The 27,275-nt window shown below is 33.8% G+C and overlaps 3 protein-coding genes across 8 annotated transcripts; 2 read left to right on the forward strand and 1 right to left on the reverse strand.

The window, feature by feature from the left end:
- Positions 1-1,604: 1,604 nt before the first annotated feature.
- On the reverse strand, positions 1,605-26,929 carry LOC129306036 (pentatricopeptide repeat-containing protein At3g54980, mitochondrial-like). 6 transcript variants are annotated; one of them, XR_008592106.1, is made up of 5 exons: positions 26,678-26,929; positions 23,129-25,647; positions 20,880-20,987; positions 20,573-20,703; positions 1,605-1,623 (listed from the first exon to the last, which is right to left on the reverse strand). XR_008592106.1 is itself a non-coding variant. In XM_054946346.1 (3 exons), the coding sequence occupies exons 2-3, from the start codon at positions 25,241-25,243 to the stop codon at positions 22,619-22,621; spliced, it is 2,496 nt and encodes an 831-aa protein (XP_054802321.1). In that variant the 5' UTR covers positions 25,244-25,647; positions 26,678-26,929; the 3' UTR covers positions 22,600-22,618. The 6 variants fall into 6 exon arrangements, 4 of the variants coding, with proteins under 4 accessions (XP_054802321.1, XP_054802318.1, XP_054802317.1 ...); XR_008592105.1 differs by lacking the exon at positions 1,605-1,623 and having other exon boundaries at positions 18,215-20,703; XM_054946346.1 differs by lacking the exons at positions 1,605-1,623; positions 20,573-20,703; positions 20,880-20,987 and adding an exon at positions 22,600-22,999.
- On the forward strand, positions 7,461-13,722 carry LOC129306037 (uncharacterized). The gene is made up of 9 exons (XM_054946347.1): positions 7,461-8,225; positions 8,330-8,711; positions 8,813-9,037; positions 9,359-9,618; positions 9,911-10,131; positions 10,649-10,774; positions 11,279-11,464; positions 12,214-12,351; positions 13,065-13,722. Exons 1-9 carry the CDS (start codon positions 8,075-8,077, stop codon positions 13,386-13,388), a joined length of 2,013 nt encoding a protein of 670 aa, XP_054802322.1. The 5' UTR covers positions 7,461-8,074; the 3' UTR covers positions 13,389-13,722.
- LOC129306038 (early nodulin-75-like) lies at positions 17,864-19,570 on the forward strand. Its single transcript, XM_054946348.1, has one exon. The coding sequence runs from the start codon at positions 17,879-17,881 to the stop codon at positions 19,349-19,351; it is 1,473 nt and encodes a 490-aa protein (XP_054802323.1). The 5' UTR covers positions 17,864-17,878; the 3' UTR covers positions 19,352-19,570.
- Positions 26,930-27,275: the final 346 nt, after the last annotated feature.

The following is a 27,275-nucleotide window of genomic DNA, read 5'->3' on the forward strand; positions in this document are numbered from 1 at the left end:
CAATCCTATAAACATGTAACCACGAAGGTGAGATAAAAATGTCAGTAATAGAATAATTCACTTTTATTGACTATCACGTGTAATAATATGGAAGTAAAGCGTATTATATCATTCAAGTCTCATTAAAATAACATTTATACTGCATATCTCATTTCATTCTTAACTTTTCATCAATCAGATAAGATCTCATGCCATCTCATAACATATCTCAACATATCATATAGCACACTAGTATGATCACTACCGACCAAACCTCTAAATCATCCCAACACAAAACCATAGGCTCACTTTAGACCTATGTATACTCTTATTGGCCTTGAGCTTACCTGTAGTGGTAGAATCACCTGACCAAAGGTGTTCTAACTCAAAATACAGACTATAATTTCTCCCAATATGCATATTGGGCGTCGTTGACTCTAACACCGTATTACAAAGATACTGAGGAGTCTCTCATCTCTAACGCTGCACCTCAATTGGCACTAAAAAGATCTTCTCTAACACCGCACTTTTTAAGGTACTAAGGAGAATTGTTTCCAACACTACACCTCAATAGGCACTTAAGAAACCTTACCATATGGTCTTTATCATCTCCTACACTTGGGTGAACTCCTACTCCTATGATCATGCTTTTTGGAACCATTTAAGGTTCCCATTTTTTATTTCATACTTTCTTACACATAATATATACAAATAATACTCTACATTTTAAAACACATATTTTAATGTTTTATTTCAACCAAAAGTCATTTTACACAACAATCACTCAATGCTATAAAATATGCTCAGTTTAAAACCATCTTATACACTACATAGCATACTAATATATAGTTATAATAAATAGTCAAACAAAGAAAGTTAGTTGATTACCTTAACTCTTCTATCACTAGAAAGGTTTCCCGTGAATTTCAACTATCACACAAGCTTATCTCAAGCTTCCCTTCTCTACTCACACGTCCAATATGCCAATCTGAATACATTTAGCACGTTTTAGTCATTTGGTCCATTTTAACCAAAAACTCATTTCTATTACTTAGGGCTATATTCATTTGTAAATTCTTTTTCATTAATCCATTCTAGGTCTATTACTACTCAATCACTACTTTATATCACCTCAACTGATCTTATTTTACTCAAATTAGATTTTTACCCTAACTTTCTCTCTTGAAGGGCTAAAATTGAGTCTACAAGTTCAAAGCTCTACCATTTAGCTTTAAACTAGTCGTAAAGCTCTAATTTAAGTTTTAAGAACCTTTTTATTACTATTGGGTAAGAATCAAACTCCTCGAATTTTACCGATTCAATTTCTCTATAACTCACTTTTAGATAAATTTGTATAGAATGAAAAAAAAAGTTATACGTAGCTTACCTGATAAGTTATCAATCCGAATCACCTTCCAATGACCTGAAATGGCTTGACTTAGCTTTTTAGCCCTTCATCTCTCCTTTTTCATGTGTTTTTCAAATTTTCACATTTGAAAATCATCTAATTTCACAACTTAAGAAGTAATTTTTTGGTCCATATGCTGTGGTGCATGTAGCACAAGCTATAGTGCATGGCACAGTGAGATTTATTCTCACCACGCGCACTTGCTTTGACTCGAAACGCACTCCTTTTGCCTGTATCTGCTCATATAATACACCAATAAGTCAAAACATCAAGGAATCATCCGAATTTCTAATCCCACACTAATTACCATCCTCCCTTGATTAACCGCTAAACTCAGGATTAAGAAATTCAGGATGTTACACAAGAGGTTGTAGTATAGTGTTAATTCATTATGAGAATTTGGAAATGAGAGCACAAATTCAGTTTTAATTCATTGTGATGACATTGCAACCATGGCCTACACTAAAGATCCTAAATACCACAACAAAACTAAACATATAGACATCAAATACAATTTTGTAAGGGATTCTATAGCACAAAAGGTTATCACTGTTTAATACATTTCCACAAAATGTATGATGGCATATCCCTTGACAAAACTATAACCAAAGAGATATTTGAGAAACATGTAAGGGCTCTTGGCATGTCTAGACTATAAAAAGATATAGTTGATGTAATATTTTGGTTATATTAATAAGAATTTTTCATTACTTCCATATGTATGTGCTCAAGAATATACAATATCTAGTATGTCATATAGGTTGATAGGGTTGACTCTCACATACGAGCAACTACCTTTGACATTTAAATCAAAGATGAGACATTTGTGTTCACTAGCGAGACAACCAAAATGTTGATATGGTAGAGAAGAAACATAAATCATATGTCACCTCGATTAAAGAGTAAGTTAAGATAAGATCTACAAGTATATTTGGATTGAGTCATAGATCCCTATATCCATGATGCTTGTAGCCAAACAATAAATTCTTCTAAATTGACGTCATGCGAGATCAATAGAATAGAAGAATTTAGGTTTAGGTACACTAAGTATTTGAACTTAAGTTTATATGGTGTTAATAATAAATGAAAACAACGTACGCTCGTATAAGTAAGAGTAACACCATAACATGTGTTTCATACCATATGTGCTTAGGAATCATAATAGGAAACAAGTAAATAAATCCTTTCTTCATTGATGTGTAAGTTTCAGAAAGGAAAAATCCTTTCAATAAGGTCTTTTGACTTTGACATTATCATGGAGATATGTCATAGGTGAAAGGAAGATTATATTAAATATACACATCTATGCTCGTATTCAAGACATGAAATAATTTATTGATTCATAAGTATAGATACTATGCATATGAGAGAGACTATTTGAGTCTTAAACTAACTTAAGAGGAATCGAATTAGTCAAAATGAGAAAAGTCTATATTAGTAAATCTAGGACATTAAGGCACAAATTTAATTAAGAATAAATTCAACTACAAGGTTATTTATGCTAGTCCTTAACACGATTCCTAGTACGAACACCCACAATGAAGACATCAAGCATATGCGGTCACGACAAAGCATCTCGTATGAAAGAAGAAAGAGAAAGAGACAAGACCTGTGATATCTTATTCATCAAGTGTGAGTGGGAGAAATATAGGTTTTGGAGGAGGAAAATACCCTTATATGATATACCGGATGAATGTTGTATGCAGGAATGGAGTGACAGGACCGAACTCGATTCTTGCTTCACAACAAATGCACACAGACTGAAAGAGAGGTTTTTGAGCAAGAGAGAATATAAAAGACTATTATTTGGAAAGATTCACCAAACAAGCAAAAAAATACATCCCGTCACGTCGAACCTAAATTGCCCCCATATATGCATTGGCTTCAGATGTAGGAAGTTACTCAATATAACCATTCCCTCCAATCTAATAAATTTGAACAATGGAGTCATTTACATACAAAAGCCTAGGGAATATTATGCTTAACAAACCCAAACTCTTTCATATTCATGATAAAGCCTTATAGCTTATATATTAGGCCAATCCACTAAAGGTGGGTAACCCAACACATTTAAATCAACAAAGATGTAGGCCTTTGTCAAAAATTTGAGGAGAAGGAGAGATAGGAAATAGTGTTTTCATTTACAACCGTTGTTCTTCAATTTAGAATGCGTAAGGGTACGACAAATCAATAATGGAATGGTGGTAGAAGAAAATATCGCTTCAAAAGGGGAGAGAAAATTAAAACATCTAAGTAAAGTTACATCACAATGTACAATAGAGATGCTTAAAAAGTTGCTTCCAGAAGAATATATGTGTATTTATCATGTTGTTACCATATTTTTCTATAGAATTCCAAATCTTTTGATATAATACAGACATTGTGAAAAAATTGGGCCAACCATCTTCCAAAATCAACAACATAGATACAGAAAGCTAGTGTAGGGAAAGAAGCAAATAGAAACTATTACAGGTTTAGTTATACAACATTAGAAACAAACTTCTTTTAATGTCGGAATAACTAAATCTGCATTCAATCACAATACACTCAAGGAGAACTCAAATATAAACAAAAAGAAACGATACCTATTAACACTGTAAAGCTAATGCCCGAAAATTCATTCTACAGTACTTGATTGAAAAGCATAATTGTATGACAAATTATAATTGCACAAAGATTAGATGCATCCTTTGATTTGCTCCCTTCAAATTTTACAAAGAAGAATGATCCTTCCACATATTTAAATATATATTCAATGATACTTTAAATCTTATTAGTCATATATGAATCACATAGTACCATATAAAAGCACAAACAAGTTGAGCTACATAGCTATTTAATGCAATTCCAAGTACCAGGGAACAAACATAAAGTATTGCATCAAAATTTGGTGAACTGACATATATCTATGCATTACCAATCTCATCTAGTAAAACCAAATAATAAATTTACATCTTATCAAAAGACAGATACCATAAACTGTAAATATGAATCAATATATTATGCTGATTTTTCTACAATAGCATGCCTAATTTAACATCAATTAATATGAATCAGTTGCAGATATTCTCTATAGCCGATGGAAAAGGAAAAGAACTCAATTCCTCAAAGGGCTTTATATTTCCCAAACTTTTAGATATTAAATAAATTGGGTTTAGTTACAATCAAATGTTTCAACTTTCAAGACTATGTATAGCATATCTTAAGAAGTAAAAAGCATCGAAGTAATGAATGAAAGGAAAACAAAACGGCTTATTCTTTTTTCTTATGATTGCACAACACAGATATGAAAACATTGGAAAAACTTCTTCTAAAGCAACTACTGAGAAACAGAGAGCAAGCACAGGGGAAGAGGGAAGTAGAAAATAACATAGAAAGAGAAGATAAATAAAAAAAGGAAAAATAGCACCATACCAGCAACGATTAGAGAAAATAAAAAAAAGACACCAAAAGCAAGTAGATAGAACATAGAGAGGCAGAACTTGGAGTGAGAACTAGTGGTGATGACGACTGAGGGTGGGGGCTAAGACAATTAGTGGGGTTGGTGCAGGCGGGAATAAGCAATGAGGTAAGGTAGATGATTGGAATGGATGGCTCAATGAGATATCAAATTAGGGTATCATTATTAGAAAAAGTGTCAACATTCAAAAGATTTAGCCAGAGATCCCTGAAAAGCACATGAAGGAATAAAATTACAGAACTCAAAATTAAGCAAAAGCAAAAAAGCCAAAATTTGGTTTGAAAGAATAGAGTAAGTCAAGTGATATGGGCACAAAATTACAGAAGAAATAAAGGTTATGTTTCATAAAAGAACATACAGGTCTCTCTATTATAAAGGAAAAAGGAAAGATAATAACTCTATCCCTTATATAAAACATAATCCAAATTCAAAAAGATAAAAGAAAATAGAAATATGGAATGTTTTAAAGATAAAATGGAAAGCATCAATAGAAAGTGATCAAATTCCAAAGGAGTTCAAGAAAGACCTCTTTGAAAAAGGAGAAAAGATAGAGAAGAGGTGGAGAAGATGAGAAACCTAGAGAGAACCAGCGATGATGAAAAAAATCCTCTTGATCCACTTGATAGAGCTTTTGTCTAGACCTTTAGTGAACATCATCTAACGGGTCTTTCTTGGCTAGAAGAAGGTGACATTATGAGAGAATCATGCTGCTGAAAGAGAGTGAGTGAGTGAGCCGAACTGTATTAAAGATTAAAGAAGAGTGTTATCGGTATTTAGAAGTTGAGAAAGCAATGAGAGCATTCTCTAAGGGCTGAAAAGCGTGAGTCGATGCTTAAAGGTTGAGATGCAAGGAGCGTATTCACTAATGACTAGAAGAGCATGTCCGGTGCTTTGGGGCTAAGATTGCTAACGGCTAGTTAGACCCCTTTTTTTTTCTTTTTAATATTCATATACACTAGATTAAATATATTTATGGTTATGAATATGGCTTTTAAATTTTGGTCAAAAAAATATGGCCTTTAATTATACATATTTTATTTTATGTTTATGTCAAAAATTAGGAGGAAAAATTAGCATAACACCAACATGAAATCTGCAAATAGTTGGTTATAAAAAAAAAGAAATCTGCTCATAAAATTTTTTATTTTCTTCCATCCACAAAGGCATTTTCATAACATAATACTCCCTTCGCTAAAAAATATAAGACATTTTTAACTGAATCTCACTCTCAATAAAGTAGTCATCTACTTTCAAACTAACTTTATCTTTTTATATTTACCCCTATTAAACACCCTACAATAAATATAAAGTCATTATCAATGAGGACACTTTTGAAAAAAAGGTAATAATTACACCTCAAAAGACTAAAAATGCTTTACATTTTTCAATATCAAACTTCTTAAAAAATGCCTTACATTTTTTAACAAAGGGAGTATATACTTTTCATGGTTTTGATAAAATTATATAAATTTTTATATTTAATGTGTAAGCAAACTTTTTTAATACAAAACCGATCATGTATGCTTCGTCTGCCCCATTTTATAATGTATTATTTTCTTGTTAATAATTATGTATATTAATTAAGTCCCACTAAATGCAATTTATAATCTTAATTTCTTCAAATAAATACTTTGCATGTGATAAAACCTCCTTCTTGAGCTCATTTATGCTTCCCTCTTTTCTCTCCCATTTCACATAATGAGGACCTAGTTTGGGTGTTCATCACACTGATGAACACTATGGTAATCACTTGACTGTGCAGAATATATTTGAATAGTCAATATATATTAATTATAAAAATTTTAATATTAAATTGATCCATCTAAATTAAATTTAAACCATATTAAAAATAAAAAATTTATTAAAATTATTTTATAATTTTTATAAATTTTTATTTAAAAAAAATATAATATATAATAATGACTTAAATCTAGACTATCCAGATTAAAATTTAAATGATTCAGATCTCATTACAGTTTAGATGCTCATCACTCCCAAACCAAATCCACTTCATGACTAACAAAATTTTGATAAGGTCTAAAGATTATATTACTTGCAACCAAGTCTAATTTTTATTATCAACCAAGTCCACTTTTTGTACCATAAAAAAGATATTACTTGCAACCTAACGACATCCCCTGAAACTCGGTTATTCTAATTTTTATAATAAAAAAATCTTGCTCAATGTATCCAATTGAACAAGTAATTGCTAAGTGGGTTATTTTAATAAAATATTTTAAGAAAAATATAAATTTTTGATCATTACACTTCATTCATATTTTATTATATATTTCTACACTTTTTTTACATTTTAGATTATTATATTTTTATTTTTTGATGCTTTAGGTCCTTCTAAAATTTTTATATTTTATTCATTTAGAAATTTAAAATATTAAAAAATAAAAGTATAGAGATCTAAAATATTAAAAAAAATACAGGAATCTATAACAAAAGATAAACATGCGAAAATCAAAATTAAGTTATGTTTTTTTAATATTTTATTTATAACTCATTTGATAATCATTCAACCAACAGTTTTGAATATTAAACCTTGAATTATTGCATTTACGGGTACAATGACCGGTTCCTCGGGTCGGGACTCGGGGAAAGATCGGGAAGCCGGAGCCCGGAAGCAGAGCAGAGGGTTTAGTGGTTCATCCAAGATGCTGAGGAGCGGGGGAGAGGGAGCCATTCCCATTCCCATCCATCTCCGTTGCTTTTGCCGATCAAAATCTTTCTCAATTCTTCAACCAATGATCCTTTCCAACATATATATACACGTAAACAAAATCGAATCCCAAACTGTACCCACCAAACGAAACGGCAATGGCTTTCTCGTTTCTTACTCTCCCTCAAACAGCGTGACAAGTTGCCTGCAACGCAATCATCTATCCCTCGTCATTTCCTCGTTCGTGCTTCGCCTTGCGGAATCTTAACGAGAGCCACTTTCGTCGCGGGCTTCGTAGAACAGGAGAATAATAAAGTCAAGTTCAACATTTCAGGGTAACGGCTTCAATCAACGTTGAAGAATTATGGTGAAGCTAGTGGAACAACTGTAAAGGGGATTAATAGGGGAACTGAAAAGTTGAGGTTCGAAGTAAAAATCAATTTTACATTGTTTTGCGGTCATTGCTTTATTGCATGTATGGCATAATAATTTCAGCTTGGGACTTGGGGAGAAGACTTCTTGGGTTGATTGTTTGTCGAGGAAAAAGCTGATATTTGGCATGTCTCATTTATTGTTGAGAGCCATTTTGGTCAGGAGGAAGAATGGTTTTGGTCTATTATATACAAGTACTTCTTTCCACGAGAACTTGATTAACTTAATTTCCGGTTCTAGCAGAGAAAGGCAATCCTTCGGTGCCGGAATTATCTTGGGTATGTGACCAACCCTTAATTTCCAAGAGTAATAATTGAAGAACTTGTTTTTGATAGAAAATGGATTAAACTGATTTGATGATCGAAAGCTTGTTGCTTTGCAGAACAACCTTTTAATCGTTTGCTCATACACGGCTCTGCAGCAAACTATTTGAATTGGAATTGCGGCCTGGTCATTTCAAATATTCATACTTCTTGTTTGGTTCTGCATAACAGGGGTTTTTCTACTTCTGGAGATAAACTGATTGAATCTGATCTGCATGCTGCTGAAAATTCAAGCCATTCGGTGAAGTCTTCTGTTGACTTAGATGATGATTGTACTACGATAGGTTGTTTTGAGAAGTCTTATGTTGATCCTGGTGATGTGTTAGTCACCAAGAAAACTTATGGAAAACCTGTGGATTTTACTAAAATTGAAATTTCTAAGCTCCCTGTTGTTATGATTATTGGTCGCCCTAATGTAGGGAAGTCAGCATTGTTTAACCGGTGAGTTCTGCATTACGACAGATGCTTAGTTTGCTGGCAATTATGGCATGACATGTGGCATTCAACTCTAGTAACATTTTTGTCTGTGTGGTAACTTTTAGTTTGATCCGGAGGAGGGAGGCTCTGGTATATAACACACCAAATGATCATGTTACTCGGGATGTACGAGAAGGGGTTGCCAAGTTGGGTGATTTACGATTTAAAGTGTTAGATTCAGCTGGATTAGAAGCTGAAGCATCTTCAGGGTCAATCCTTCATAGAACAGCAGGAATGACTGCTAGTGTCTTATCGAGGTCTCAGTTTGCAATCTTCCTGACAGATGGAAGGTTAGTTATATAAATGAAATGTGTAAGCTTTTTTACATGGATTAATTTGTGTGTAAGAGTGTGGCCGGATTTTCTCTCTGGCTTGATGATCTGTATGATATTTTATGGGATCTTAGGTGATTGTGTCCTATGAACAATACAACTTCAATGTATTTGAAGACCATTTTTTAAAAAAAAAAAAAATGCTGTATCTCGTAGTTTAAATGTAAGTAACGTCATGTCTCTGATTGTTAAAGTTTTGAATCTCAACTCTTTAAGGCAAAGTGCTAATTTTGATTTTTCTTGATATTGTTTCTGTTTACTATTGACTTTTCTGACCAGATTTGGACTTCATCCTCTTGATTTGGAGGTTGGAAAATGGCTTCGCAAACATGCACCTCAAATCAAACCTATTGTAGTGATGAATAAATGCGAATCACTCTTTGATGCTAGTGGTTCTCTAATGGCAGCTGCTTCTGAAATGCTCCGCTTAGGATTTGGGGATCCTATTGCCATATCTGCAGAGACTGGGTTGGGTTTGCCTGACTTGTATCAGTCTCTTAGGCCTGTTCTGGAGGATTATATGCTTCAAGTGCTAAATGGTAAGATAAGCCCAGTTTCAGAGTAGATTTTTCTATCTGATTATAAAAATACGACTACTGCATGCTTATTTTATGCCTGTCTATCTTATAGGTATTAAGATTTGATCACTGATGTGATATATGTGTCTTTTCTTTTTCATTGAAGCAGGTTTAGGCCAATAATGTGTTCATCATTTATTTTTTTCAATCACATGAAGAATATGCAAATTCAGTCTCATAGAGATTAAGTTCATTGTTGCATTGACATCTTTCCAACATGAATTCATTCAATTTTTAATAATTGTGGATGAAGGAACTCAGGATGATAGCTACAGTGAGGACAGCTGTTCCACTGAGGTTGATGAAAGTAAACTTCCATTGCAGTTAGCAATTGTGGGACGCCCCAATGTTGGGAAATCGACCTTACTAAATACATTGTTACAAGAAGACCGGGTTCTTGTTGGTCCTGAAGCTGGTCTGACAAGAGATTCAATCAGAACCCAGTTTGAATATCAAGGCAGGCAGATTTATCTTGTATGTACTCATTAATTTCTCTTTTTGGGCCCTAGAGCTGGTATTATAAATTATCGAAGGTGGTGGAGATAAATAGACCTTAGTAGAAATATTTCGATGAAGTATGAATCTTGACTCTAGTTGTAGTACAATTAGGATTCATTACTTTATTATTACTTTTTTATTATATGCTAAGATGCATCCTTACTCTTTCTAATTTATGCCTCATTATTTCAGATTCAATAGTTCCCTTTAATTATGATGTCATAGCATCTAATGAACAACTGAGTTCAGTAATCATGGTTAACATTTTAAGGTTCCTATATTCTTTTGCTTTATTATTGTGGCACATCATTTGTACTTTATTGTTTGATGCTTAGCATGCTTGTTACTTCTTCACTTTGAGACAGACATTTTGACTTAAAGTTGTTTAATAGGCGTGCCGACAATATTATTCATATGTTCTTGTAGAACTAGATAACTTCATAGCCTTCAAAAACTGGGTACACTAACAGTTATTTAATTTCTTGTCATTCAGGTTGATACTGCTGGGTGGTTGCAGAGGACAAAACAAGATAAAGGACCAGCTTCCTTGAGCATCATGCAATCAAGAAAGAATCTACTCAGGGCTCATATAATTGCTTTGGTGCTTGATGCTGAAGAGGTATGCCAAGGATATTGTGGGTTTAGGCGTGAGCAATACAGCTGTAATATTATCAGATTGTCGTTAGCATGCCAAGTTGCACTCTCATGAAGTCCATCGTTTATTGATGAAATTTTATTGTTCTTCTAAACTCATTTATTGCTTGAAAAGTTGTATCTGATTTGATACTCAAAATTTGCCAAATGTGCTTTATATTACTTTTTCATTTATGCTTTTTCTAAATGGGCTGGTCTTTGCTGGAGGAATCAATAATCATGCATGTTATTCAGTATCTTTCTTGCTGTTTCTCCTATTTGGTGAACATTGTGATGTGAGTGATGCATGAATTAGTAATTACCATATATGTGCTAGTGAATAGTGATTGTCTTTTGCTAGAATGACCGATGGGATTGTCATATCCTTTCTATAGAATTTCATGATCCAGTATTTGTTTTCCCTTTCCCCATTACTATATGCTTATCACATCCTGTATTGATAAACTTATCCTGCAAAAGTATTGGCCAGATTGCAAATGCCAGACGAAGTATGAAACATGCTGAGGTGGTTATTGCGAGACGAGCAGTGGAAGAGGGACGTGGTCTGGTTGTGATTGTGAACAAGATGGATCTTCTTAGAGGGAAGCGAAAATCTTCGTTGTGTGAGAAGGTTATGGAAGCTGTTCCTTTAGAAATTCAGACGATTATACCTCAGGTTTGCCATGTTCTAATAGGCCAAACTTCAAGTCTAGCTGTTTGACAAGTTGAACTTTAAGATCCCATGCCTTGAAGTATTATAAATTTTTACGTAGTTGCCAAAATCATATATTTGAATATGCTTTTTATCATGGTTCAAACAGAAGAAAAATCTCATAGTAAACAAGAAAAAGAAAAGAGAAGAAAAATCTGTCAATCAATCTCTTTCCTTCGCTCAAATTGCTCACACAAGTCTGGTGTTAATTCCTGATTTTCATCTCAAACAAGGTATAGTTGACTCAAACAAGGAAAAAGGTATACTTGTGAATCTAAATGTATTCATCTAAAGGAACAAATTAATAGTGAATGACTCATTTTAATTCGCTTCAAAAAGAATGCAGAAGCATGATGTTTACCCTGGTCATCGATAACTTTCTCGGGCATGAAGTATTTGTGAAGCACATGACCGGTCAGAATTGCTGAAAAATGACATTTGGGGGGATGTGTTGTACTGATTGTGGAAGCCTTGAGTGTACAAAAGTCTGTTAGTATGGTTAGATGTTGAATTATAACACGCAAGCTCAGATTGTGTAATCAGGGTTTAGAGCTAAAGTATAACTGGCCGTTCTGCTACTGTTGCTTTCATAGAATAAAGTTAAACTATGTGACCATTTTCGTATCTCCTCCTCATGTGGGGGATGAGTATTATTTTATCTTGTCTTCCAGTTTTATTGTGGTTTTGTGGTGATTTTTGGCTGCTGTCAGCAGATAACAGGAATCCCAGTTATATTCACATCAGCTGTTGAGGGAAGGGGCCGGACAGCTGTCTTGCGGCAGGTTGTTGATACGTATGAAAAATGGTGTTCGAGATTACCTACAGCTCGCCTTAATCGTTGGTTGCTTAAGGTAAGTGTCAGGGATTGTATGAAATTATTCGTTGGTCTTAAAAGTTTAATCTTCTTGGTGTAAGAACCTTTAACTAGTGCATTGTTTAGTGTCATTGGAAGGAAAGAAAAAAGAACCGAAAAGAGAAAGGAGAAGAAAGGATAGAGAGTGGACAAGTTACTCTTCAGTCATCACTTTCTTTGGCATCTTACTTACATTGGAAACAGAGACGTTTTTCTTCTATTATTTTGATTTATCAAGGAAAAAGGAAGGAAATACACAAATTTGTTAAATTACTCTCCCACCTGAATAAATTCACCCTTTGTTCAATATTATAAGGCATTTTTAATCGAGTTACACTCTCATTAAGTTAGTTAATTGTTTTTAAAATTACAGTCTTTCCATCTTTACCTTTATTTAATAGTATTTCAATTAAAAAAACTTTATTAATTATACCCCTAGTTAAGGATATTTTTGAAAAAACTTCATTAATTGCATTTTGAAAAACTCAAAATGTCTTATATTTTTTAATATCTTGCTTTAGAAAAAATGCCTTATGTCTTTGAAGGGAGGGAGTATATTAACCATGAAAACTATGATAACGAGGTATAAAAGATAAAAAAAAGGGATTTTGCCTTTCAGCAGTTCATTTGGGAGTGTTAGGAGATTGTTAACAAACCTATTCATTGACCATTGTTTATCAACATTTAATAAGTTGATATTGGTTGTATCAGGTTATGAGCCGGCATTCTTGGAAAGATCAAGCAGCACAACCGAAGATCAAGTATTTCACCCAAGTCAAGGCTCGGCCACCTACATTTGTCGCATTTGTGCGTGGGAAGACTGAGCTTTCAGATACAGACATTAGATTCTTAACAAAATCCTTGAAGGAGGACTTTGATTTGGGTGGTATTCCGATACGAATCATGCAACGGTCTGTCACTAGGAGAGATGGTAGTGGCAGTGGTAATGGTAGCATCAACAGCAAAAAAAGCAAATCTGTTGGCAAAATGGTTGAAAGGGTCTCTTCTGAGAAGAGAAGCATGTTGGTTGAATGACACTTCTAAACCAAATCTTCAAGTATGAAGAAGTGAATTTGTTAGCAAGATGGTGCAAAAGGGTCTCTATCTGTTGCCCGAATAACAATTTTGAACCAAATCTGCAAAAATGAGCTGAGTTGGATGCTTACGATATGTTTATGTGTGGATTTTATCATCAGTTCTATATAAAATTCTGGTAAACTGTCCTGTGAGAGGGGAATAGCATCAAGAGCAGAATTGAATTTGATATCAAGTTTTCTAGAAGGATGTAGCTAATGTTAAAGACTTTATGAAACCTGATAACTGGTGTAGAAAGTAAGCCCAAAGTTTATATATGATACTTTAATTAACATTTGTTGTGTTGTCTCGCTGCTATTGATTCAGTTGTGCTTTTGTTGCTATTGTATCCCTGTAACGTATTCAAGATGATGATAGGGTATATTTAAAAGAAAACCCTTATTTTCTACACCAGTACATGTAACTGGTGTCAAATGTCAATTTTCACACTGATTTTGGCGTTGATTGATGTAAGAAGTGAAAGAAAATAATTCATTTTTATTTTGTCTTTACCTTTCTGTTCTAATTAGAATAATTGGCGTGGAAATTGTATTTTTTACATCGATTTAATTACCAATATAAAAAGTTGATGGCTTCATGCGCTGCTTATAACAACACTGGTTCCAAAACCAATGACCAATGTAAAAGGAAACATTTAGCTTTTTTTTTTTTTTTTTTTGGGCATCAGTGTATGTTCAACCTCCAGACCTATTTTCCATGCAATACTAATAAAAAGAAAACACAAAACATAATATAAGATAGCATTATGTGCCGCAACTACTCCCTACATTAGAAAATATAATACATTTTTTTTCTTGAGATTAAATATTTAAAAATATAAGGTATTTTTAGTTTTTTAATATATAATTAATGAATTTTTTCCTTAAAATACCCTTAATAAATAAATCATTCAACCATTTGCCTTTAAATAAGATATCTGATTAAATAAGGGTAAATATAAAAAAAAAAAGTTAAAAGACAATAAAACAAAAGGCAATTAACTAACTTATTGAGAGGTGTAGGAGCAATTCAATTAAAAGTGTCATATATTTTTTAACAGAATGAGTGCTAGACTTCTAAAATGAATATGATTTTCCTGGTAGAATGAGTGTATAAAGGGCATGTTTGTTTAAGATTATGAGGGGAAAAAACAAGAAGTGATTTTAATTAATTTAAAAGTAAAACAGTGGTCTCCCTTTCATTTTGTTAAAATTACATATACCTTCCTTCTATTTTTAAAACCTATATTTTAATTTAATTTTTAACACTATTTGGAATATTCTATTAAATATTCCAGAAAACTTAATTTTTTTATAATTATGTTAAAAAATAAATCATTAATTTTCCTTTATAATTTAATTGTCTACTGTCTCCCCTAATTTAAAAAACTTTAAATAATTAAGTATTTTGTTAAGATTAATAAAATTTAAAGAAAAATAAACATAAATTATATTGACTAAGTTACATCTTATTATATTAAAACCATATTTCATTAAGTTTCTTTACATGCATGTTTGAAATATTATTTTATCCAACTTATGTATTTAATTTTTTAAAATTACTCAATAAATAAGTTTACATAACCAAAAAAATTACAATTTGAATAAAAAATAAGAAAAATGTATGCATTAAATTTGCTTTTCAGGTAACTTGAATGAATTCCAGAGAACATTTATGTTTAAATAAGAGTATTTTAGTCTAACATATGTAACTTAATAAAGTTGGATAGACAGAAATGAAATATTGAAAGTAGAAGGAAAATTTATATTTTGCCACTATTAATTCTAAAGGAATTTCATACTCACTCTATTAAAAAATATAAGATATTTTTAATCGAATCTTACCCCCCAATAAAGTAGTTATCTATTTTCAAACTAATCCTATTTTTTCATATTTACTCCTATTAAATACCCTATAATAAACATAAAGTCACTATCAACAGGGGCACTTTTGAAAAAAAAAAGCAATGATTACACCTCAAAAAACTAAAAATGCTTTACATTTTTTAACATTCAACCATTCAAAAAATGTCTTACATTTTTAAACGAGGAGAGTATAAGTTTTAAAAATAGAAAAAAATATCTATGATTAAGGTAAAATAAAGAATTTAGTTTATTTTACTTTAAAATTAAATACAAAGGAGTTGTTGGGAGAAATTTAACTTATATTAATAAGTTATTTAAAACAACTTAGCAAAATAAATTAGAAATATATGTTTTTAAAAATCAAAACACACATGAACATATCCTTTATATTTAGCCTATCACTCATGCTAACATTATCTATAATTAAAAATAAATTTAATGATAGCTAGGTATTAAAATAATGATCATTTATAATTAATGCTCTCTAATAATAGCTGCATCTGCAAATAGTTTATGGTGTGCCAAATTGGTTAAAAGTTATCAATGGAAAAGTCAAGGATCACTATCTACTTTTTGAAATTTTTGTTAATAATAATATAGGAAAATTTGAAGGAAAAATTAAGGAACTCCAAGGACTTTTATTACAAAAAAGAACAAATATTTTGAAATCCCCTTGCAAGATCAAGAGATTTAAATGAAATTAAATTAGGTTGTAAAAAGACTTAACTATTATAGATTTAAAAAAAAAACACAATCATCAATCCTTATAATTTTATCAAGTTTTATTTTTAGTCCCTGTAATTTTTTTAATGTTTTTAATCCATATAGTTTTAGAAAGATTTGGTAGCCTTCATTTTTTTAAGTTCTTATAATTTTATTGTTTTTAATCTCTATAAGAATTAAAAATATTAAAAAAAAACTATAACAATTAGAAACAAAACTCAATAAAACTATAAGAATTAAAGATTATGTTTTTTTTTTTTGGAAGTTCACCTTCATAGTTGCCGGTGTTGGCCGCCAGCCTGCCACCTCCAGCTGCAGGAGAAGCCCTTTAAATCCAAATTCAAATTCTCAGGCATATAAACAAACTCTTAAAATTTTTATGTAAGTCGGTATATATTTTATGGTGTTTTTTAACTTAAAAATTTACTGCAAAAAAAAAAAATCAAAAACCGGCAACGGTTCGCTGACCCGCCGCTGGTTCAGCAGCGCTGACCACAATCCCGACTATTACTAAGGCGACAGATCAAAAAAGTTGTCCAGGTTGAAGTTATTGAAAGCGTGCGAAACAAAAGTCACTATCCCTATCCTATGTGGGAAATGGAGAAAGTAAAACCCACTTATATGAACGGCTCAAACTTCAACCCCAATTCAATCTCTTGCCTTTACTAATACTTCACTAAAATGTGGTTTATTATTATAATATACAAGTCTTTATTATTATATTGATATTATCCACTAATTTACTTATAGAGAAAACATAGCTTTTGATATCTATATTTTACTTTTGATTCCTGTATTTTTTTTTAATATTTTATGTCTCTATACTTTTATTTTTTATTGTTTTTAATCACTCTATGAATAAAGTATAGGAGCCTTGGAGAGACCGAAAACAATGAAAAACAAAAATATATATCCTAAAATAACAGTGGAAAAAAAATACAAAGACCAAAAGCAAAAACATGAGTAAAATACAAGAACTAAAAATTATATTTTCTCTTATATTAAGCATTGGGAAGGTTTCAAGGAAATATAACTCTCAATATAATTTTTTATTTAATCCATAACATTAGAACCTTCAACCACATATGAGAATATAAACTTCCTTCCTCCAAAATTTAATTTTATTTGGGTGAGAATATGACATGTAAAATGGGAAACTAATATTAATTATATTTTTTCACATTAAATCATTGAAGTGACGAGCACCAAATCTAAGGCACATCAAAATCGAATGGTCGATATTTAATATAATTTTATTTTCAATTTCTAAAAACTTAAAATTTTAATAAATATAGGATTTAAAATAAAGATAATTTTTTAACTGCCATTTTGTCAAAAAAAAAAAAAGATTTTCACTTAAAAATTATTAATTAAAAATTTAAAATCTAGACAATTGAAAATGAATTTAGATGATTCAGATTTTACCAAAACCCAGTTGAAAACTGAACTAGCTAGGACCTCCTTAGATTTTTTTATTTTTGTTTAATTATTTGCATAAGAAAGACTCGCACGACGTATGCATAGTTGAGAAAGTGAAGAAATTGACGCTACAAGATTTCAGTGAACTATAGGCGATAAAACATGTGGAAGTTTGTGGGCCTACAAAGGCCATAACTATCTAATTGTGGTAACCAAATTCAACTAGAATTGAGCACTTGGATCACAAGAAGACACAAGTGTGCACGCACAATATTTCAAACTTTTCAACTTGAAAGAATCATGCAGGACCCCTGAAGTATGAACCCATTGACGAGTGAGTGTGTAGTGACATGATTAGTGACGTAGCAAGCCGGTGATCTTCTACTATAAAACGCCACATGCATTTCCTTGTTTTTGCATCATCCCAACTTAGTGATAGTGATCATGGCTTCCGCTAGTAGTCTACTTGTGTTCTTCTTAGGACTGGTGATTCTCATCAATCCTATGAGAGCAGATTTCAATCATGAACCTTTCCCTGAACACAAACCATCAAAGCCTGTTGAGAAACCTCCTCCCCAAGGGAAGCCATTCCCTGGACACCGGTTATCCGAGGAGAGGCCGTTGCCTGAACATAAGCCTTTCCCCGAGCCCAAACCAAAGGGTGAGAAGCCAACTTTGAAAAACAATCCTCCTCTTGACCATGATCACCCTGGGCATCGTTTATCAGAGAAGTCATTCCCAGAACATAAACCTTTCCCTAGACCGAAACCAAAAGGTGAGAAGCCACCTCCGAAAACTAAGCCTCCACATGACCCTACTCACCCAGGACATCGCCTGCAAGAAGAAAAGCCTTTGCCAGAACCTAAACCAAAGGGTGAGAAGCCACCTCCGAAAACCATTCCTCCACATGACCCTACTCACCCAGGACATCGCCTGCAAGAAGAAAAGCTTTTGCCAGAACCTAAACCAAAGGGTGAGAAGCCACCTCCAAAAACCGATCCTCCACATGACCCTACTCACCCAGGACATCGCCTGCAAGAAGAAAAGCCTTTGCCAGAACCTAAACCAAAGGGTGAGAAGCCACCTCCAAAAACCATTCCTCCATATGACCCTACTCACCCAGGACATCGCCTGCAAGAAGAAAAGCCTTTGCCAGAACCTAAACCAAAGGGTGAGAAGCCACCTCCAAAAACCGATCCTCCACATGACCCTACTCACCCCGGACATCGCCTGCAAGAAGAAAAGCCTTTGCCAGAACCTAAACCAAAGGGTGAGAAGCCACCTCCGAAAACCATTCCTCCATATGACCCTACTCACCCAGGACATCGCCTGCAAGAAGAAAAGCCTTTGCCAGAACCTAAACCAAAGGGTGAGAAGCCACCTCCAAAAACCGATCCTCCACATGACCCTACTCACCCCGGACATCGCCTGCAAGAAGAAAAGCCTTTGCCAGAACCTAAACCAAAGGGTGAAAAGCCACCTCCAAAAACCAATCCTCCACATGACCCTACTCACCCAGGACATCGCCTGCAAGAAGACAAGCCTTTACCAGAACCTAAACCAAAGGGTGAGAAACCACCTCCGAAAACCAAACCTCCACATGACCCTACTCACCCAGAACATCGCTTACAAGAAGAAAAGCCTTTCCCAGAACCTAAGCCAAAGGGTGAGAAACCTCTTCCAAAAACCAAGCCTCCACATGACCCTACTCACCCAGGACATCGTTTGCAGGAGAAAGAAAAGGTTGTGCCAGGAGGTAAGGGAGAGAAGCCACCACAAGATCCTTATCACAAATATCCTCCTACACGGGATAATGCTGAAGAGAGAGAGAAGTTTCCTAGAAAGTTGAAGGCTTCGATTCTTGGAAACAAGCCTGAAGCACCTCATAAGCCTCCCTATAAGCCTCCGATGAACTGAGTATTTCGTAGGTGCTCTATATGATATGTTTATTACTAAAATAATGGCGGTCTCTATTTACCGTGCTTGCACATGCTAGTTATCCATACATATGCTATTATTTTGTGAGCTTTTTTGTTGTTCCCATCATCCACATGAGATTGGAGATGCACCGGTTATTGGTGCTTGTTATGTATCATATTCAGCATTGATATATCTTACTTTCATCGTTTTGTGTTACCTATATGTTTATATTATTTTTACTTTTTTTTTTTTTATCAAACTTACTCCTCACCAGCACATAGCACTCGAATCACAAGCACTTTATCGCTAAAAATGTCCTTTTTTTTTTTTTCCTTTTTTGGGTGGGGGGCTATCTAACAATAGAAAACTAATTGCCATGAAAAGATGATACAAAACCCAATCACTGGTTTGTCTCATTTCTCCCTGATATCTAGTCAGATTAATGTTAACCATGAAAATGCATTTAGATCCAACTTTTCAACAAGTTCAGTTTCGTGAGATTATGTTGTTGTTGGGAAATCTGATCATGTGGACTGGACCAAATAAACTGCAGAAAGAACAAAACTGCCCAATGCCCCCTCCCAAAAAAAAAAAAAAATCACATAATCAATTAGCTTTTAGGGGCATGTTTTGTTTGATTAAAAAGTGGCCCATTTTATTATAATGTCATAGTCAAAGCTAAATCAAAATTTTAATGCTTCAAATAAAAAAATGAAAAATAAAGTACACTTAAACTCTTTCCCTCAAATGCTTGTAGCCATTTATGGTATTAAAATAAAAAATAAAGTACACTTTCAAATTCTTTCCCTCAAATGTTTTGGTACAGATACAACCACAACATCTTATAGATCAACTTAACCTATACATACAATATACAAACACACACAAGAAATTAAAGCACAAATTTCACACACATTCAATAGTATTCAGATCTGGTCATATATAGAGGGTACAGGACTTAGAAACCATGACTAAATTTTTAGCTCCATTTGTGTGAGTGTGACCGTCAAAGCCAGAAAATTCAACTCTCTTTTTGTTTCCTCATTCTGATTGTAAAAAACAGTATTCCAGGTTGGGTAGAAAATATGGCAGTACACAAGGACAACTTAATTCTATTTATCTTCATCGGCAATTGGTATATATTTCTCTCATCCCTTAAAACCAACAAGAGCAAGAAATTGTATATACAATCTCATTACAGGATTATTGTAAAGGTACCTCTCACCAAGGAATTGAGATCGGAAGCAGCTGCAGTGAACTGTATGGGACACTGAAAGCTGACGGCTTTCTCCCCTACCAGAACACTCATTTATCATTTGATTATGCCTCTTACAGAGAGATGCTGCAGCCTAGACAAAAACCACCACAAATTATCATAACAAATATCATTAACTATTAATATAATAATTGAGAATTTCTTGTTCAAATTTTAATTCAGGTTCATTAAATTAAGCTGGGTTTATAATTATCAAGACATAGTTAATTAAGAATGACCAGATTCAGACGGTTACAATGATGAACTTACTCATCACTGAGGCTGTGAGCATTGGTGGAACGTACACGGACCAAAGACTTGATGGTTGCAGCAGCAGCAGTGCATATCTTTTTATTTGATCAACCTTTGCCTAATTGCCTGCATGACAAATGACCACAAAAGCTTATCAGTTATTTGAACTTGTCTCAACCAATTAATAATCTATTACACTATAACATGTTTTCGTGTTTCTCAAAAAGAATGCAAAACACAATCATGTTCTACAAAGCTTGCATTTGGTATTGAATGAAAAGTAGAACGAAAAATGGAAATGAATATAACAATAAAATGTTTGATATGCCTTGGGCAAAAACATCACACTTCTTCATATTAAGTTTAGTAACATAATAGAAGAATAATGGAAATGAGTTGTACAAGGGTAGCATCAAAATGTTCTTGTGCAAGAATTACAAAAGATGAGTGGTCAACAGGTTAGGTAACTTTGGGATTTCACATCCCATTCCTTTAGCAACAATGACAGTATTCCATCCAGGCTACAATGAAATCAAATTAGCATACAACTTACCCAGAGGAATCAATAAAGAAATTCAATTCCTGCATAGCCAAGTACTAAGTTTCTGCCAGAATCTATCATCCATTCCAATTCATTTCTTTCTTTTTTTTTTTTTTCTTTGGCCAAACATTCAAATTCATTTCAAAGACAATTTCATCGAGGTTGTAGAATTTACCAATCAAAAAGGATTTTTTTAATGAAAGGAACAAGAAAATAGGAAGGGCCACAAATTACATGCTCCTACCATCCAACTCAATCAAATTCCTGCAACCAAGGTGTCAATCAATAAAACAAAGAGTATGACTATGGAGATCGTGAATCGATCTAGCAAGTCAATTTACACAATCATTTGACTAAAAACAAAGAAATCAAATTGAAAGATAGGGTTCACTTACATTGAATGTTAAACTAAGAGTATCATTTAGTTTACTATGTAGTTCAAAATGTTGATAATCTGTGTCTGGGGCTTGCACAATGTCCCACCTAGTAACTTCTTGTTTTTCTTTAGAATTTTTAGATGGAACTCTCTTCATCAATCGATTTGACATTGCTTTATGTAAATGATTCACCAGAGAGATAAATTGCTAGACCCTTTTCTCCAATGAGACAAGATTTTTTTTTTTTTTTTTTTTGGGTAAGATTCAAAAATGTGTAATTGAGGTTGAGCTGTAAAAAACTATTGTTGTATTTTTGTTGTAAAACCTGATAGGAAATGATTGAGAAAAGCTTCAAATTTATCTTTTCAAGTAACAAACCATCTTGGTGACATAAAATGTGGAAATCAGAAGACAAGTGTTCGCTTCAACAAAACACAAACTACAAAATGAGACACCACAAATACTTCACTTAATTCATCCATATTAATTGATAGCATTAAAAGATGTTACCATTATTCATATCCAGAGATATAAAATATGCATAAAATTCAATCTTAGGCCTTATTGTTTTTAATTTCTTGACACGAGAAACAGCCTTAAACTTTGAAGCTTAACTTCAAAATATTACAAACAAAATAGTACCAATCTAAAACCAAATAAATCTAACTCTACCTATGTTTTATAGCCAGTCTCAAACTCAGATAAAAGAAGATTCCAACCAACAGAATTCATTTATACTTGCAAAAACAACAGTTGACTTCAAACAGAACATCAGGCAGAACTCATTATACTCCCGAGCCATCAGAGGAATCCCATCATAGAAAGAATTAAAATTTTATTCATATAGAACTGCAGTCTAGAGGATTTGATCCCTTGAACTTTCCATTTACAAGTATATCATAGGAAGTGTCATCAGGCACAAGACCTCTATCAAGCATCTCATCATGCAATCTAATTGCCTCTTGTACATTGCCCTCCCTGAAGTGTCCAGCAATTAAAGTGTTATAAACAAGAACTGTAGGAGTGATATTACTCGTATCCATTTCTTTCCGTATCTTAAGAGCATTTGATACTTGTCCTCGCCTACTAAGTCCATTAATCAGAACAGTGCACATGATTATATCAGGCACAACACCCTTGGATAGCATCTCTGAGTAGAGATTTGAAGCAAGAGCCAATTTACCCTCCTCGAGAAGCCCATCAATTAATGTTGTGTATATCTGTATATCGCATGGAATCTTACCATTAATCATTTTCTTGTGCAAATCCAATGCTTCTTCCATATTTTTCAAATTTCTAAAACCATTAATCATGCTGCTATAAATAATTGTGTTAGGAGACAAACCAACCTCCAAAAGCTCAGAAAACAGTCTGCAAGCATTTTCCATGTCTTGCTGTTTGCAGAACCCATCAATAAGAGCACCGTATGCAGTAATATCCAATTCAAAACCCTTGTTTCTCATCTCATCATGCATTTTCAAAGCAAGACCAATGTCATTGCTTTTGCAAAATCCATTAATCAAACTGGTATAAGTGATCACATTTGGTGGGATTCCATCTTCAGACATCTTCTTGTATACAGACAATGCCATATTGACAGAACCTTCCTTAACAAATCCATCGATGATGCAATTGTAAGTCCTTATTGTAGGAACAAAACCCTTCTCAGCAAACTTGTTCAACATATCCTTTGTCTCAGATGTCCGACCAACTTTACACAATCCATTTATAACCATGTTAAATGTGAAATCTGTTGGTGCAATTTCCTCGGCCATCATTTGGTCAAACAAATTGAGTGCATGTTTAGAGTCTCCTTTTCTGAAAAATCCATCAATTAAAATAGTATATGTATAGGCATTTGGTTTTAAACCTGCTTTTAGAATCTCATTGATCAACCTCAATGCATCATCAACATGACCCTTTCTGCAGTGGCCAAGTATCATGCTATTGTAAGAAACTACGGAAGGTACAATGCCCTTAACCATCATCTTATCCCACAAGTTGCTAGCCTCATCAATCTTGCCCTGATCACAGAGCCAGGATAAGAGGACATTATACGTTACAACATTAGCAATACCATGCTCAACTGACTCATCAAACAATCTATTTGCATCTTCTTGCAATTCCTGTTTCAAGAATCCCTTTAGAAGGCAATTATAAATAAAGGAAGTAGGCTGGATGTCCATGAGTTTCATTTGGGAGAAAATTGCATATGCCTTCTCCATATTCCCAATCTTAGAGCACCAATTGATCAAAAGAGAGAAAGTACCCTTGTTAGGAGCAAGTCCAGCCTCAACTGTTTCATTGAACAACTTTATTGCACTAGTAACATTCCCCTGTATGCAATACCATTTCATCAAACATTTTGTGACTCCAATATTCAGTGGTATATTACTGCTCGCCATCTCATCCTTAAGCCTCAATGCCTCAGTGACATTACCCTGCTTCAAACAAGCACCAATGGCACGTGTATATGTACCCTCAGATGGCACCCAACCCATATCTTTCATCTCCCTCAGCAGACTATATGCCAACTTCAAGTTAAGCCACTTGCAAGCAGCCTGAACAACAATGTCAAATCCCAAAGCATCAATTTTTGGCCCTCTAGCCCTAAACTCTCTCAAATACTTTTCTGCCTTTTCACTATACCCCCGGATCAAACATGCAGACATTACTTCATCCAGAGTAAAACAATCACCATAGATTTCTCTTTGGATCATTTCATCATACAAATCTATTGCTTCATCAATCATGTTCCTCTTAACCATTGCTTTCAGAAGGTTATTCATAAATTGGACCCAAGGATTGATATTTTGATCGAGCATCGTTCTAAAACAATCAACAGCATCTTTGATTTTATTAGCTTTAACATAACTATACAATAAATAATTGACAACCCGAGGATTTGCTGCAAGCTTGTACCTTCCTGCGCACTTAACTAGTTCTTGCACAAACACACTTGGAGCTGGACACAAATTTTCAACGTAGTTACTGAGCAGATCCCAAGCAACCCCACGAGTCTCAGAGTAAAATGTCAAAATATGAAGCAACAAACAGAAAGCATCAATGCTTTTTATAGAGACCCATTTACATTCTATTTCCCTGAAGAACTTTAAAGCTGTTGTGGGTTGGTTCTTGCAGCTTAAAAGGGTGTCCATGACGTGCTTTGAAGTTGAAAGAAAATCACCCATGATAGGTTTGGTGAAGTCAGCATCTGGGGGTTCCTCAGAACATGAGCTTTGATCATAATCAATTGCAGATGAAACTCCCTCCATATGATTGGATTTCGGTGTCATTTGCTCAGGAAAGTTGCCACTCGAAATAAAAGTGGAATTTATTGTTTTCAGGTCCATGTGAGGCTCACTGGGGAGACGTGCCTTTGAGCACAGATTGCTTATGCGTAAAAAAATGTGAAGCTTGTGCTGAGAAATCAATGACATGTTGGTGGAAGATCTCTTCCACATTGTCTAAATTGTTCAGTGAGTAATTATGCAAAAGAAAGCAAACACAGGAAACGCAGAAGGTTGCTCCTGTTGCAGCAAACACAGAATGAACAAGTCCCCAGTGGAGTCAGCTTCTCTCCACCCACCCCTTCCCTCCGCTGCCTCTCCACTAATTCAAAACACACTGTTTTGCTTCCTAAAACAAAATCTGAGCCTTTCCATCTTGCAATCAATATAAGCCCTTGGTTGCAAATTTCTTGCTGTTTCTTGTTCTTCTTCCTTCGGCAGTGCTTTTCAGGTTGAATTTTACATTATTTCCACTTCCTTCAGTTAACGGACAAGAGACCACTTCATTTTGCTGCCCCAAAAGGCGATTAGGGTTACTACAAAAGCTCCTCCTCTACTTAATCCAAATTGAGCCAATCCTGCAAGGATATATCAAATAATAAAATTAGAACTAGAAATTTCACGGTATATGTTCATTTATTCATCTACCAATCTTATCTACTAGTAAGAGATTATAGGAATTAATTAACATATACTTATCAAATTGATCAAATACTTTGTCAAACATCTCAATTTGCTTCAACGTAGGGGGCAACAGTGTTGAATTAGAAGTAAAAATTCAAAACTTTGTTTACTCATGCAAAAATACATAAGACTTTCATTTAATCATAAAAAGTACAGAAAATAAGAACTGCATAAAAAATTCAAGACCAGAGTATGTTGCCGAAATTGGAATTGAATAAATGAGATGTTCAGTTCAAAAGTTACACCGTAATATATATGGTGTCAGAAAGGGCAGAAAAAGATGGAGACCCTAGAGTCTCTAAACAGAAACAGAAAGAAGTGCAGCAATATAACCAATAATATTTGTTCCCCATGCCCTCCTTCACTCAGCACAATGTATTCTCCTACTAGCTACTTAATTAAATACTTTTATGAAAAGTATATCCTCTTAGATATGATTAAAATCTCAAACTTAATGCACTATTATATTTGCAACCATTGATTCATTCTAATTATGATGCTTTAGCTGCCCGAAAAAAAGTAAATCACGAATGAATCCTATAGGTTTACTTTAGAGAAATAAAAGTGCTATATGAGTGGGATATAGAATATGGCGAAATCTCTCCCATTCTCTTCTTTTCTGGAAAAGCCGAAGATGAATTAATTAAGAACATGATGGTTGTGGCTTACATAATTCAATTAAAAAATAATAAAACACATACATAAGCTGATACAATCCAAAATCCAAACAATGACATATCCAGTGATAGTTCCCACACAAATTCTAACCAGATCATCAGTTCCCTACCATCACCAATAGAAGAAAACGAAGCCCATTAAACATGGATGGCATGAAAATTTGAACACCCAGAGCGCGTGCATGGCAATGATTATTTAGTGAATAATACAAAAGATTTACAAGACGATCTCAATTAAGCAGAAGACCTGAGACACTGTAGGATGTGGGGATTCAACCCATGTCGACTCGTACCCGGAGCTCAGATTGAGCAACAATTATTTATTTAGCAAAGTCAGCAAGAAGAAAGCCGACCAACCCGGAGCAAAAGGCAGAAGCACAAGAGCACACGAAGAGGCTTGGAGAGGTGACGGCGGAGGGCGAGACGCTCGACGGCTCGAGCACGACGGACAGCGAGAAGCACCCGAGGCAGAGGCAACGTGCGAGAAGGAGAGTGGAGCTGGAACACGAAGGCCGAAGCCGGAACAATTTATATATTCAAATAAAAATATTTATTTGTATATTTAGTTTTAATATAATATATTTATATAAAGATATATATTTTAATAATACTTTCAAATTTGTCTATAAAATTTGTTCAGCTTGAAAATTTATATTTTTATTATATTATTAATGATTTATTATCACTTGTTTGCTTAAAAGTTACAAGTCTATTTTCTTTTCTTTTCTTTTTTTCAATAGAAAAGAGTATTAAGATAATTTAATAGTTACAATTAGAAGAATTCAAAGATAAATGTCGCTGATCATCAACCACCTTAACGTAATAAGAGGTGGATGATCAAAGGT

The sequence above is a fragment of the Prosopis cineraria genome, unplaced genomic scaffold, assembly GCF_029017545.1.
Source record: "Prosopis cineraria cultivar Desert tree isolate PC_DT_omini unplaced genomic scaffold, ASM2901754v1 PC3, whole genome shotgun sequence".
Lineage (NCBI taxonomy): Eukaryota > Viridiplantae > Streptophyta > Magnoliopsida > Fabales > Fabaceae > Prosopis > Prosopis cineraria.

Excerpts from the sequence above, each read along its gene's own strand:
- LOC129306037 (XM_054946347.1), top strand. The coding sequence starts at position 8,075 with ATGTCTCATTTATTGTTGAGAGCCATTTTGGTCAGGAGGAAGAATGGT. Across the intron at positions 9,619-9,910 it reads TATGCTTCAAGTGCTAAATG|GAACTCAGGATGATAGCTAC; the intron begins GTAAGATAAGCC and ends TTGTGGATGAAG. Across the intron at positions 10,775-11,278 it reads TGGTGCTTGATGCTGAAGAG|ATTGCAAATGCCAGACGAAG; the intron begins GTATGCCAAGGA and ends AGTATTGGCCAG.
- LOC129306038 (XM_054946348.1), top strand. The coding sequence starts at position 17,879 with ATGGCTTCCGCTAGTAGTCTACTTGTGTTCTTCTTAGGACTGGTGATT.
- LOC129306036 (XM_054946343.1), bottom strand. The coding sequence starts at position 25,243 with ATGTGGAAGAGATCTTCCACCAACATGTCATTGATTTCTCAGCACAAG.